The sequence below is a fragment of the Equus asinus genome, chromosome 4, assembly GCF_041296235.1.
Source record: "Equus asinus isolate D_3611 breed Donkey chromosome 4, EquAss-T2T_v2, whole genome shotgun sequence".
NCBI lineage: Eukaryota > Metazoa > Chordata > Mammalia > Perissodactyla > Equidae > Equus > Equus asinus.
Window position 1 is genome coordinate 101,709,862 of NC_091793.1, and position 15,602 is coordinate 101,725,463.

Genomic DNA, 15,602 nt, shown 5'->3' on the forward strand with positions numbered 1-15,602 from the left:
CATAACATGATGTTTTGATATATGTATGCATTATGAAATGATTACCACAATCAATTTAATTAACATATCCATCACTTCACATAGTTACCTTTCTTTTTTATTGTGGTGAAAACATTTAAGATTTACTCTCAGCAAGTTTCAAGTATACAATATGGTAGTATTAACTATAGTCACCATGCCATACATTAGGTCTCTCAAACTTATTCCTCCTGTATAACTGAAACTTTGCCCCCATTTCCCCCACCCCCCAAACCCTGGAAACCACCATTCTATGCTCTGCTCCTATGAGTCTGACTTTTTTAGATTCCACACATAACATCGTGCAGTATTTGCCTTTTGAGCCTAGCATATTTCATATAGCATAATGCCCTCCAGGTTCATCCATGTTGTCTCAAATGTTAAGATGTCCTTCTTTTTTAAGGCTGATGTATTCAGCCTTAAAATATTCCTGTATGTGTTCAATATTCCATTGTGTGTGTGTGTATATACACTATTCCTGTGTATTTCTTTGTTCGTTCATCCATCAATTTACATTTAAGTTGAATCCGTATCTTAGCTATTGTGAATCATTTCTGTATTTTTCAGTTGGTTTATAAAAGGAATGAAATAATTTCACTTTTAGTACCAAATGTAAAAAAAGCCAGACATAGGGAAAATGTACATTTCCTTCTTTGAGATGTTGATGTCTAACAGATCCTGGACTCCCAACACAAAAACATTTTCCATTATCTTTGCATTAAGAATAAATCTGGATTTGGACTAATGAACTATTAACTACTTTTTGTTTTTCTCCTTCTTAAATATCATTGCTTATTCAACTAGCCCTCAAACATATATTTTTTATATGATACCCATCTATGAGAAGCTTAAATTGATTTACCCTAAAACAAAATTCTCCCAATTCACATAAGAGGAAATTTAAGGAATCATTTCACAACATCTTCCAACTGTTTGAAATGGATTTATCTTAATGATTTAGTTGAATGATTTATCCAGCGCCATACTGGAAGTGTAAATGAAAAGTACGATGTGTAAAACTCTTATTTCTGTATTCATTCCACAAGTTCGGCATTTCCAAACTAGTACTTGGAACAGTTTATAATGTTAAGTATTTTAAGTTTTAGAACCTCAAGATAAATTCATTTGTTGAATGATTTAACGTTTAAAATCTCCTAAAATATAATGTTCAAATTTCCCTTGCTTTTTTATTTGAAGTTGCAATAAATTCAACTTCCTGCGTTGCACAGTCCACCCAGATAGCATTTGAGAATAGAAAGAAAAATACAAGTTACCTCTTCTAATGTTTACTTAATTTCTGGGATGCTCAACAAACTGGGTAGTCTTCATTAAGTAAGATAATTTAGCACTGAAAAGAAGGTCTGAGTTTCTGGGGAAAGTGTTGGCGTCATTGACTATACCAGTCCTAAATCCTTTGAAAAAATAGTTTCAGAAAGTTGTGTCAGATTGGTACAATGGAAGATAGATTAACATGCTACACCCGTTCTAGGTAAACCCAGCTTCAAAATGTCTGTCAGAGAACTGCTTGCCTTTTTTCTTTGAACTAACGTGTTAAAAGGTCCCTTTTTGAAATTTTTTCTTGGGATGCTGGGACCTAAAATTGTCATTCAAAATATATGAACATATTTATTTGATGTGAATGATAGAAGGTGCAGGTATTGCTTAGTACAATCAGTAATACTTTTTTTCAATAATAATAACAAAAATAATAGTAAGCAGAGCGTGTTCCTAACCCCGCATAAGCTGAAGCCCTTAGTTTAGAGAGGTCATAGAAATAGATACTGCAGTAAGTGCGGCCTCCCTTCCCCTGGCCAGTACACCCAGAGAATCTCTTCCAGATCAGTTCTCCCACACCAGTTATAAAATGGAAACATCACAGATGTAAGTTGATACTAGTTATTTGCCAAGCCAAACACAAGCTTATCATTCTTCTCCTACCTTTTCCTTCACCTCCTTCTGTCCTCCCACCTGCTTAATGTTTTAGACGTCTTTAACGTCAGGACAGTCATTTCTAGTTTATCGTCAAAATCAGTACTTGGGAAATGGGATAGTCTTCTTTACCACTTTCTGTTATCTATCTTCATTTTTAGGCTGAAATTACGGAGTACTTCTTATTGATTCTTTCTAGCTCCTAGTAAGATAATTTTTTTCACATTGAGAATGTCTAGTAGTAAATTTTAAGAAGAGATTAATCATTTCATTTAATCACTTATTATGATTTGTTTAACATATTACGTTGTCAGATGTTCCTATTATCTTAATACCTCTTCTCTCATTTTGTTGATATAGATTTACTATAATATAATCTTTTAAAAATTTCTTTCATACTTGTAGTATCCTGAATGGTTGGCTAGCTTTAAAATGTTTCCTTTTTTCCTAGTCCACACTAAAATTCATTGAGTATTCTAATTGCACATAATACTAAAGAAAAACCTTGTCTACCACTTTTAAAAACAAACTGTGAATGTGAAAATGTCTTCTGATGTGACGGCTTTATAAAGCTCAATAAAGCAGTTTTAATTCATAAGAAGACATGGCCTAAATATTTGTCAGACAGAAAGTATGCAGCAGCAAATGATCTTTATTATACCTCAGTCTGACAGCATAATATATAAAATCACAAACTGTTTAGGTCGCCAAGATTTTGTTTTACTAATTACTGTAAAGTAATACTCTATTTTAGACATGTTAACCAAACATTCATATTTAGAAAAAGCTGGAAGAGTAGACCAATAACTGAGCAAAAACTAATAAATTGAAGAAGATATTAATTTTAAGGAAAACAAACTGGAATCAAGTCGTCTTCTTAAAGAACAAGTAGGACTCCTAAGAAATTGAAAGAACTTTTTGAAAAGCAAGATTAAAGGGAAGTGTACTCAGATGATACACAATGTAATAAAAGCATCTATTTTAAAAATAGCTACAATTACCTTAATTAAATAAAATCTAAAAAGTCGCTAAATATAAATATCCACAGGTTTGAATTTGAACTAAAATAAGACCTATACAGTTTTGGCCAAATTATAATTTATGATAGTGTAATAATAGGACTTCAGATCTTTGAATTTTTCAATTTATAGCTTTAGAAGGTACACAAAATTTTTCTATATATGATTGAAGATTTTTTCAAAAGCCTAAACCATACAGTAGGTTATTACAACATGTTCTTTAATGTTGACTTTTGTCAGAATAAATGTAATACCAGTGTAAGCCACACGGTGGGAGTGAAAGGCAAGAACTTGTGGTAAAGTAGCTTCGTGCATAATTGCAGTATCTTTAAAATGCCTGTTAAATGCTAAGGAGCTGTCTGTAGTTTGGTTTTCTTTCTTCCTCTGATACAGCTGCATTCCTCAGCAAAGAATCTATAACAGAATACAAAGACAGTGATTTAAATGTATAGGCGAACAATGGGAAAGAAGTGAACACACACACACACACACACACACACACACACACAAACACAGATTCTTTTTTTTTCCCTAAAGTTTCTAGTCAAATAAGGTGCTTGGTAATCAGAGTAGCAATTTTGATCAGTAGTTGAATTTGAATAAATTCCTTGAATTATCAGTATTGGAAATAGTAATTGAAAAAGTTACCAGAAATACTTCATGTCTTCATCCTATTTTTCTACACCTTCATTTTCCTTTTTCCCTGATGGTTCTCATTTAAAGAAAAAAATCTATTAGACATTATATATATATCTGTAAGGTACCTAAACTTAGGATTTCACTGAGGAAGATAAATTTTCCATTGTGTTTTCTGTTAACCCGTTCTCATTTAGAAGCAATTTAAAGTGGTAATTATTTTGTGTCTTTAAGGTAAGAAGACAAGAGGTTTCTTCTCCTAGAAAAGAAACTTCACCAAGGAGTCTTGGCATTCCTTTATTCCATGAAAGGTAGTTCTATATCCTTTTTTACCAACTCTAAAAATCATAAATATTGAAATATATTTTTATTTATGTATTTTAAAATTTTAGCAACTGTAACAAAAAGTAGCCTTTTAGAACTGGAGGTGACCAACTCAAGGCTCTTCCAAGTGAAAATGACCTAAATAAGTGATACAGTTAATAGCAGAGATGGATCTAAAAACTGAACTTTCTACAGCTCTAGTATTTCAGTTGACCAAGTATTAATGCCACATTGTTTTATATGCATGGGTCTTAATGTGACCTTATCAAAGTAATGAATATTTAATTTTCTATTTAAGATGTTTACAGAGAACAAGAATCAATACATTGAAATTTCTAATATGAGAATGAGACAGCCAGCATAAGTGTGATATATGAATAAGTAGATATGCTTATTCTGCACTACATTTATGTATTAGGACTTTTAATTTATTGCTTACTTTGTGCTTGGCTCTCTAAATATTAGAGTAGTTTGGGGGACATTTTCTAGGAATTAAAAAAAATTTTTTTAACTTTAACCTTTCAATAATTATTTTGTGGTACATAAAAAGGTGCTATGTAAGTTTAATTATGATAAAAAATATTTGAAGATATAGCCTTATATTTTAAAATATTGGTTTATTTTTAGGGGTTATATAGAGAAGACTTTTTGTGATCTGAAAGAAGAATTTCATAGAATATGCATGCTAGCAAAAGCCCAAAAAGACCACTTAAGCAAACTTAATGTACCAGTCACTGCAACTGGTAAGGTTTGATTTAATGTATAGTAATATTAATTTTATTGGTTGAAATTGATTTCTTTTTGATTGTGAAAATATTTCTAAATGCTTAAGTGCTAGAGATCTGCAACTTGCACCTCACCATTGTAATGGGGTAAGTGTTGTTTGAGTTCCGTAATGTACTACATTATATAATTGCTGGCTTTTTCCTTCTCTCTTTATTGTGTGTGGTACTATATAGATTGAATTGAATGAGATAATTACTAATCATTTTAATGAGAAGTCCCAACCTTGGAAAAAGTACAAAATAAATACGGGATATATCTCTCAAAGTTTTCATTGCTCTTTGGGAGTCTTATTAAACACTAATTCATGTATTAGTAAGCACCCTTGAAGCTGCACTACCAATAAATGAGCAGTAAGTAAAATTATAACCTCAAGTTTGTTTGTAAAAACTTCTACCTGAAAGTTAATTGAACACTACGAATAAATTCTTATAATTTGGTTCAAGAAATAAATGTTTCACATTTCATGTAGCCCGTTCTGTTGGAGACACAAAGTGCAGATTTAGTATAAAATATAACTTAAAAGGAACATCTGTTGCACACATGTGTTGCAGTGTTCTGTGAAAGCTCCACCTTCCCTAAAATCCCAGACTGGCTTCCTGGCGCTTGCTCCAGCCTTTCCATGTGAACAGCTTATGCCTGACCACCAAGCCCTCCCGTAAACAGTAGGAAGGTACACTGATGATTTGTAGTGACAAACTCTCCTTTACCCTCGTGATCTGAGAGATTCTGCGTACAGTTCCCAAGAGATGGATTTGTGGTTTTCGCTCTGAGAGAAGTTGCAGCAGTGCTAACACCCCTTTAATTAAAGAGCACTTTCCATTTCTTACAGCTCGTATATCTAGGCTATTTAAAAATCATTTTGTAGTATAAGTTCACTTTTTGCTTCCTACTACCATTTTATTTTCAGAAAAGGTACACAATGTGGTGTTGGAGAAACAAAACAATCTCTGAAGACAGACATAATTTGTTTCTTCCCCTCATTTCCCCCTATGCCCCCAAAAACCACTCCAATTTTTCCATCTTAATTTTTGCCATTTTCGTGAGAAATTGATATTTTGTGCAGACTAAGTACTTGGACACTAGATACTTCTAAAGTAAAAGAATCATTTTTACTTAAAATATAGTACCTATAGAGATGTAGTACCTAGAATTCATAAACATGCTTTTTTGAACATCAACATCTTATCAAAACATTGTAATGGTGAGATATTCATTGCTACACAGAAAACCTACCCCATTATCAGTGGCTTAATACTTTGACCATTTTTAAATTGCACAGGTCTAAATCTGAGTACGTATCTGTCAACTAGAACACTGAGTGTTTAACTTCAATTTCTTCCCCACTAAAACGGCTTCCTAACATTATTCTTATACTTTGTATTAACTGTGTCACAAATAATAAATATAACATTATCCTTGAAATCTTTTAGATCTGTTGTGCTACAGACTCCAGTGAAGTTTTGCTAGGTTCAAACAGAAACCAAAATATCAAATATTGTACTTCTGACAGTAGATCACGAGGAGAAAGAAATAAGAAATGTTTTGGAAAAAGATGCCTATTCAGGCTTTTCAAGGATGAACATTACATTGAATAAAAATACAAAGAAACTATTTCAAATGTGATTTGTATAACACATCTAGAAAGAGTATATATAACATTTTTGTCCCTATGTTAATTTTTGTTCAAATTTGACTTTTACTTTTAAATAAACAGATATAATTCATGAAAATTGCTGAGTTCTTAGTAGAATTGTACATTTCATTTTTATTACTTTGTTTTTGTTCTTATCCACATATGACAATAGCCTTGAGAAGGGATAAAGATAAAATGTATAGTTACGCAAATGTGGCTTCAAAAAATATACTATTTGGTCCATAAAGAAGGTTCCTATTTCAGTGGAGATCAGGAGAGAAGAATATAGAATTAGAGGTTACAAACAACCATCAGATCTTTTTCTTCTGTCAATATACAAGGTAAAAACTGAGAAGCAATCCAAATGGACAGGCAGTATTTAAAATATAGAAATCTAAAAATGTTTCTCATTTTACTTTTTTCCTTGAAAAAGTAAGTGTTCTTAAAATAGACAAAATAGAAAAGCAGTTTGCTCACCCGATCAAGTTTCTCAGTATAGTGTCAGGATGACGAGTGCTTTCATGCGCCTTGTTTGAGTTTTAAGTTTTCTAAGCCTGGATTTCTAGTAGCCTTAGAAATCTTAGGTTTAATTTTTTTTTTTTTTTGTAAATAGTAACTCTCATGCTTGAGCACATTAATTCAGAAGATTATTTTAATGTGGCTGACTTATGCCAGCTAGCTATCCTGAAAGAAAATAATCTGCTTTATTATAGCTATTTGGGTTTTCCGTGTTTTGCTCACAATGAAGATAGGTCAACTACTGGAAAAGAAATTTAAAGCACATTTCTGTCGTTTGGGGGACTCCTCTATATATAGAAACCAGCATGTTCAATTTAGCATAGCAGTTCAGAGCACAGGCTCTAGAGTTAGGCTGCCTGGGTTTCAGTGCCAGCTCTACCACTCATTCATTAGCTGTGTAACTTGGAATTAACTTCTCCCTGTCTCAGTTTCTTCACGTGTAAAGTGGGCATAATGTAGTGCCTACCATGTGATTATTTTGAGTATTAAATGAATTAATGCACATACAGTGATTATAACAGTACATGGCACGTAGAAGTGCTATTAATGTTAGTAGTCATTAGCAGCAGCAGCAGATTCTTTGGCATTCACCCTGTTCTCCTTGTGAGTATCATTTTGATAAGTGTTTCTTCATTTTTAGGTGTTACAGAATTTGGTTACCTCAACAGTTGGTTTTCCTGATTTGTTATTTGCAATTAACAAATTTATAACCTACAAAGAAAGTACTGTTTCCTAGATTTTCCTGCCACTCTTAAGTCTACTACCAGGAAAAATGACTACTTGAGAGTTAATGGACTTTGAGAACCTCAGAGGACAAAGAAATCCTGCTAAACATTGGAGTTTAGTCTCAATTACCGTACTTTTCCTAGTCAGATTATCTGGTAAATATAGATTATTATACTTGGCTCTGCAGGGAAGAGAATCCAGATTCATCCAGAATGTATTTATTGAGGACATACCATGTGCCAGGCACAGGACAGGGTACCGGGGATAAGCAGGAAGCAAGACATAGTTCAGGACCTTACAAAACCTTACTTTAATGGGAGAAAGAGAGATAGACTTGCAAATACAATGCAGAGTATTTAGTTGTCAGGGCACACAAGAGTCAAGCCTAAACCAGTCTTGGGAACCTGGAGAGAGTCATCCAGGGACATAAAGAACAAATAAGAGTTGGGCAAAGAGTAATGGGAGGGGGCATTTCAGGCAGTCTACACAGCATGTGCAAAGGCCCAAAGACAAGAGAACATGAACTGTACCAAAGTTCATTACAGCTGGAATAAGGAGTGAAACAGGTATGGTGAAAGATGAGAGCATGGTGAGGGGACCAGGGGCCAATCATGAACAGTTTTGTATGACTTTAAGGGCTGAGGGCCTTGGAAAGCCATGAAAAGTTTTTATTAGGAAGATAACATGACCAAATTTATACTTTAGAAATCTAAGGGGAGGTAAGGGGGATGCAATGTAGAAAATAGATTGAGTATGAGATAAATTTAGAGGCAAGGAAGCAATTCAAAGGCTATTGTAATAATCCAGTAAGAGAAGATAATAAGTACTAAAGAGAAGCAGGAGATATATAACAGGATGAACCAAAAAGTTGGTTGCATTGTACTACAGCAATGTCCAAACGGAAGATTTCTCATGTTGAAATGTGCTGTGGCAAAAGATAGAAAGGTGTCCTGAGATGCAAAGACCAGAGGAAGGGAAATGAGCTGACGTTTAAGTGCCTGCTAACCTGGACAGACACTATGCAAAGTGCTCTGCACACCCTGTCTGCATAAATAGGCATCACTGTTGAAGTCTCCATTGTAAACGTACAACCTCACTGACCACTACCTTTTTAGAGTGCTAATTTTGGAGGTCCGGCCCAGTAGTGTAGTGGTTGAGTTCTCGGGCTGCGCTTCAGCAGTCCAGGGTTGATGGGTTTGGATCCCAGGCACAGACCTACACACCACTCATCAAGCCACACTATGGCAGCATCCCACGTACAAAAAATAGAGGAAGACTGGCACAGATGTTAACTCAGCGACAATCTTCCTCAAGAAAAAAGAGGAAGATTGGCAACAGATGTTGGCTCAGGGCCAGTCTTCCCCACCCAAAACAATAAAGTGCTAATTTCTTTAATGTTTATCATTTGTCCATTTAATGGAAGTATGCACGTTACCAACCTCCAATCTCACTGCCTTCTTGAAATAGCATTGTGGTACACAATTTAGCTTTTTCTAGTGTCTCAGGATCATCAACATGGAGAGTGCTTTGATCATTACTTTTTTGCAGAGAATGTAGCCCTTGTTGGCCCTACACTAGACTGTAGTGTTTTCCAAGTTCTTATATCTGCTTTTTGTTTTTCTTGTCTCCTCTCATGCTTTCAGCTCTTGTTGATATCTATGTCTGCCTTCAACAACTCATATCCATACCTTGTAATTTGCTGCTTCTAACCAGCTGTGAGCTAGGGAAACATCATCAAGCTTGTTAGAATAAATCTAAAATGAGAATAAGAGCAAAATTTATGTAGCTCTGGAGCTTGTGGCTCTAATTCTGACTCCTCAGAAGCTCTGTTTACTTACTTTCTAGCTTTTGCCTGTGTCCTAGAGAGCCGAATTTGTTCTGTAAGTGACTTCTAGATATATAAGCTATAGAGACCCTGGCATCTACCTGTTATCCACAGAGGCCATATATATATATATATATAAGATGAGAAAATTGTGTATTCACATAAAATTTTCTGAACATGCATCCCCAAATTACATTCTTCTTTTGCCTCCACTGTCTTCTTTCTCACTAACCCCCACCACCACCACTCCCTCACATAGATTATTGCGAGTAGACAATGGCTAAATTGATTGGTGATAACTTTGTCACACAGTGATGTTAGGGGGAATAAATCACCTAATTCATATAGATTCTTACCTGTATGGTGTATATATATATATGCCTAGTAGGGATTTTCCTTTTTAACAACTGATTTGTCTAAGCAAGCTCACAGTTGCAGCTTCCATTACTGACAAATGTTTAAATGTATACACTGCAAGCAAATGTTTTTTAAGTGTAGAGCAGTACAACTGTGAACAAGATGCAAAGCTTACAGCAAAACACCTAGGAAAAGACAAAGTAGTTAAACTGCAACTAATAAGCAATTGTAAATGGTAGCAAATGTAAAAAATCCCAACTGTCTTCAGTTGCCATAAAAACTAGTAGGAAAAATAATACTCATCTGTCCAAAGCTAATTGAACATTCAGATTTTTAAGAATGATTGGAATACGACTGTTTTCCTTTTGTGTTCTTTTCCTTGCAGAAACACAGTGCTCTGTGCCTGTACAGTGTACAGATAAAACAGATAAACAAGAAGTGCTGTTTAAGCCTCAGGCTAAAGATGATATAAATAGAGGTGCACCATGCATCACATCTGTCACACCGAGAGGACTGGGCCAAGATGAGGAAGACACCTCTTTTGAATCACTTTCTAAATTGAACATCAAGTTTCCACCTATGGACAGTGACTCTACTTTCTTACATAGCACTGCAGAAAGACCCAACGTCCTTGGTCCTGCCACATCTGAGGCCGTGTGCCAGGATAAATTTAATGTGGAGTTCAGAGACAACCCGGGAAACTTTGTTAAAACAGAAGAAACCTTATTTGAAATTCAGGGAATTGACCCCATAGCTTCAGCTATACAAAACCTTAAAACAACTGACAAAACAAAACCCTCAAATCCTGTAAACACTTGTATCAGGACAGCTCTGGATAGAGCTCCGTGTTTGCCACCTGGAGATCATAATGCATTATATGTAAATACATTCCCACTTCAGGACCCGTCTGATGCACCTTTTCCTTCACTCGATTCCCCTGGAAAAGCCATCCGAGGACCACAGCAGGTAACTGTTTTACAGTAACAAATATATTATGTGTGAACACACATTTTGCCATACATGCACAGATACGCATCTCTTTCAGGTTATCAGACATCCTTTTTAAACTAATGACTAGCCAAATTAAGCTTTCAATAAGAAATCCAAGTCCTATAATAAATGACATGAAATTATAAAAGATGAATATGGTAAAACTCTGTTATAAAGTACCTTAAATTTTATGGCACATTTTAAAATATGTGTAAGCCTTATCCATATCTAGTGTGTCACTTTCTTAGCCCCTGTTATTCAAAGCTTTTTTACTCAGCATCAGTATTATAATGGGATTCTATATTAAATTTCATACTGTGAAACAAATGACATTTTTTTATTAAAAAGTTTATATCATACTCATCTTTACAAGAATGCATTTTTCATAAGTAAATAATCATATTGTATATTCCTATTTATCAAAACAAATGAACTGTCTTTCAATTAATGCTTCTATTTCATTCTCAGTTACGCAGTACGTAGTCTGTAGGGTTTGGTTTTGGTTTTGGTTTCTAATCTGGCACTGAACATGCAGCCTAATATATTTTTTAAATAGTCTCTGCATACATATGATTTTAATCAAATACTTTAATGTTTCTAAAGCTTGCAGACTACTTACAGCCCCCCAGTCCATTCCTATCCTCCCTTTTATTCAGGTTCTATCACAGAATGATTCCTTCAGCATAAAAAAAAAAATTAATGCCTGAAGGCAAATGAAAAATATATAATTGTTACAATAAACAGAAGCTCATGAAAATACAGATTAGTATAAATGTCTATATAACTTGCAAACATTTGTTTGATTTCTCTTTGCCTTGAGATATTAATTTCAAAAAAAAGCAACTTGGTGAATATCCTTTGGCTTTATAAGCACTCTTATAGTTTATAGCCTGCCTTTAAATCAGCATACAAAGGAGGTAGTAATCAAGCTGTGGTATGTTTTAGTAGTGGGGAAACGAGGCATCTCTGACAATAAGCTTTCATTATAAACTCATTTATGTTCTACATTATACCTTATTTCACATCATCATCTCAGTTATAGTTACTACTAAATGAAACAAATTAAACAATTTCACTTATTGCAAGAAGAATTCCTGTGGAGCTGTGAAGTGCATCAGTTCTAATGCTTGTTACTTTTTTCTCCATTCTCTCTCTTGCTTGTTCTTTTACTAGTTAGTCTGTGCATTCATGTTTCAGTAGATGGCACCCTGCATTGTGCATTTGCTTTCTATGCTACAGCAAGGGAAACAGCTGGTATGTGATTACAACTTGATGGAAAAGTATTCAGCTTAAAAAATGCAGGAGAATTGGTGTTGAGCTGTCACAAGACATGGGGCATAAGGTTAGATAATTGATATTTTGGCAGAAAAGGCAAAGAAATTAGTTTGTTTTGAAGGCCATGTTACAGTTTAGGATTGAAAGAATATTTCTTAAAATGGGTTTTTAAAAACATTTTGCTATTATATGTGCATTAATAAGGCTAGTATGATAAATACAGAATCCTTGAGTTGTTGCTAATAACAAAGAGAAGTGAAATTTTGGTTACATATTTCAAATTTTTACTGTATATCAGTCATTACTACTTAACACCTTTTTTTAAACATTTAGCTACCATAAAGTCTAAAATTTATCTTCTTATTTTTGTTCTATGTGCTTTGCTTTTCTTATTACTTTACTGAGTCAGTTATTGGGGTCCCAACTGAATTCCAGGAAGAGATCAAATCTGAACTAATAGCTCCTAATAGAGGAGGATAGATATGGACTTTGAAGATAAATTGGCAGTAGAAGATTGGCTCACCAAATTTAGAAGCTAAGTTGCTTCTAAGTCTATTTATTACTATTTTATAGACCTTAAGAATTATCTTTAACATAATAATCTTTTATTTATATCATATAAATTTCCCATTAGAGTGATGCATATTAATCAATTGTACTTTTTGTTTAAACTGCAAACAGTGAATTTTAAATCTAGTTAACTCTAACTAGATTTTTGCTTATATACTCACAATTATTACTGCTCTTCTTTTATCATGGAAGAAAGATTTTTCTAAAGAACATTATTTTACCCCAAATTTCAAAATGTATAGTTAAATATTACTATTTTTTGTAATAAAATTGCCACTTCTCACAAGGAATTGGGTCAGTGTTATTATAAGCCCTCTGTACTGATATTTAATGTATCTCGGTGCTTAGACAGACTTTGTATATTTACACCAACTGTACACAGCTGTCCAGTAAGATGTTTATAAGAAAATAGTGATGCCGTGAAACCCAAATGCTTCAATTAGTAATATACTGTTTTATATAAGTGATTGGTTAACTAGAATGAAAGAGATTGGTTAAGGGAATGGAAACTAATGCTGTGTCAGGTGTTGGATTAGGCTGTTACTTTAAAAACATATTAGTAATGGGAGTGCAAAGAGGTCTCTTTAAATTGACTTTTTGAGGTGATTTTCCTCAAAGTATCAAAATTTAGCTATGTCAAGGTAATTTACCTATGTCAAGGTAAGAATGCAAATTTAAAAAATAATTTGGCTTAGCACATTTTAGAAAAAGAAGATATTCCAGTCCACAGACATTTATTGAGCACCTACTGTTGAACTAAATGCTTTTTCTTTCCCTTCTAGACTTTTTTTTAAAAAAATAATAAATGCAGTTAACATTTAAGGGTATATATGTGCTGCTTATAATGGAGGTAGTTCTGTTGAATTATGATTTTCCATAATCCTTTAGTTGGGCACCTATGGGCAGGTTTCACTTTATTCAGCTGCAAGAAAGAGTAAAGAAGACCAAACTCTGCGCTATATAACAGGAGCAAAATAAGAAGTCAAAAGAATGCATCCAGTGTTAGATTTTGTTGAATGATTAAATATTTGAGGTTTCAAAAAACAACTGATCAATGGAATTTGTTTAGTACCTTATAAGAAAAGAATTTCAGAAATCAAAACACCACATTTCTATATGATTTATTCATTGTATATTTGCTTATAAATAGTGAAATTTAAATTGCTCTTGATCAAAATGCATGTACACACAAATCATGTCTAGTGTACTATGTATTAATAAAGGCCCTATAAGTTAAGGTTTCTATTGTAAAATAGAAAAGATAGAATTTAATATTTAAAAGTCTCAATTATTGACTGTTGTTCCAAAATTACTGCCATTGTGATAATGGGTTTTAAAATGTGCTGATGTTAAAGCTGGTAGGTTTTTAAATATGTGAAGACAAAGTGCATGAATGTTTATTTTAAGTGATTCTTAATCAAAATTTAGTTGTGCCCTTTATGAAAAAGAGAATTGAGTCGTGTCCTCATGCTAACTCTATGGAAAGGTCATTTGCTTTCATATTAGGGAATTTGAAATTCAATGCAAGTTGATTTTAAATACAAATAACAGAAGATGTTTTTGTTTATTTGTTCCCTGCAGCCCGTTTGGAAGCCCTTTCCTCATCAAGACAGTGACTTATCATCGGTACTCAGTGGCACGGGTGCAGAACTGCATATACCTCGAGTATGTGAATTCTGTCAAGCAGTTTTCCCACCATCCATTACATCCAGGGGGGATTTCCTCCGGCATCTTAATTCACACTTTAATGGGGAGACTTAAGACTCATTTGAAAACAGACACACCAAGTTCTGTGTGATGATTTGGGGTTTGTAATACTTGATTGCAAACTTAGTTCAGGATCATTTATTGAAGAATCTACTGTCAGACCTATTTTAATTTTTTCTAAATGTATACTGTAACTTTTATTATCTGTTAAAAGATCATTCTGTACAAAACTGCAATTCATTGTATTCATGTTTACAGTGTTTACCACTATAATTCAAAATTTATGTATGTGACTTATGGAATTATATAATCATAATTTATCTTTGTTTCAAATATCTAAGCTTATTGCTTGGATTTCTAGTTAGATCTATTGAATTTGGTGATGTCAAATGTTTATAGAGTTTTTTCATATAAAAATTTAGGTTATTTATGCTATAGGTGATGTTCTTTTTGAATAAACCTCTAATAGAGAATAGCAGACAACATAAAAATCTAAGTAGATACCAAACCTAAGACATTTGTTGCCCAGTGATAAAATCACTGGTAGAATATTTAAACACTTTAGATTTTTTAAAATAATATACATGGTTTTAATTTTTACTATGTGTATAGCTACATGACAAAATGAGTTAAATATTAAAAAGTTACTTCTGTTGTGATTATTAATGTGGTCTTTGTTCCTGAGTAAAAAAATAAATCACATTTTTGAGAAGTTTATAAAATTCATGTTTTCTTTCCAGTAACCTGATAGAAGAGTGATGGCAGATGTAGTGACATTTTATTATAACTAGTAGATCACTTTGAATTTTAAAATTACTTTTCAAACTAAACTTGCTAAAGAGACATTTGTATTTAATGAGAGCAAATCTAAAACCTTGTAAGGACTATCCATATTTATTAATTTATATTAGAAATGTTCACATTCTTGTTGAGAAACTTGTTATTCATTGTTAGCAGCCTGATCTGCAGCCACTGGAAGGTATTTCAGAGAGAGGATACCAAATTGCAGAAAGCTGCAGAATTTTGTTTAAAATGAGACCTCCCTTTCATTTTCTTCCGTATGATTATTGTCTTTTAGGTTTCTCTTTTCCCCTCAATTTTTAAAAATGTTCGAGGCATGGGTTCCATTTTATGAAGTAAACATTGATTTGCAACTCTCAAAACAGAAATTTAAGCGTTCTTTGGAGCAAGTGTTTTAAAGAGCTGGAGGTTTAGGATGGGGAATTGGAGCAGGCCCCTGTGCCACTGTAAAGAACCTTAACTTATGGAAGAACGAGAGCGGTGCCGA

General features: G+C 33.5%; 1 protein-coding gene across 21 annotated transcripts in view; it reads left to right on the plus strand.

Moving 5' to 3' along the window:
* TANK (TRAF family member associated NFKB activator) overlaps positions 1–15,026 on the plus strand; it is an 86,290-nt gene extending 71,264 nt beyond the window's left edge. For 10 of the 21 annotated variants that reach the window (XR_011502839.1, XR_011502838.1, XM_014860028.3 and 7 more), the window contains 4 exons: positions 3,837–3,913; positions 4,554–4,669; positions 10,158–10,738; positions 14,189–15,026. Coding sequence is in view for 14 of the 21 variants with exons in the window: in XM_014860028.3 (XP_014715514.1) it covers positions 3,837–3,913; positions 4,554–4,669; positions 10,158–10,738; positions 14,189–14,368 (954 nt within the window). In the remaining 7 variants the exon portion in view is untranslated. Of the gene's footprint in view, positions 1–3,836; positions 3,914–4,553; positions 4,799–10,157; positions 10,739–14,188 lie in introns of all 21 variants that reach the window. The other 11 variants (XR_011502834.1, XR_011502833.1, XR_011502836.1 and 8 more) reach the window with 6 other exon arrangements.
* The last annotated feature ends 576 nt before the right edge of the window (positions 15,027–15,602 follow it).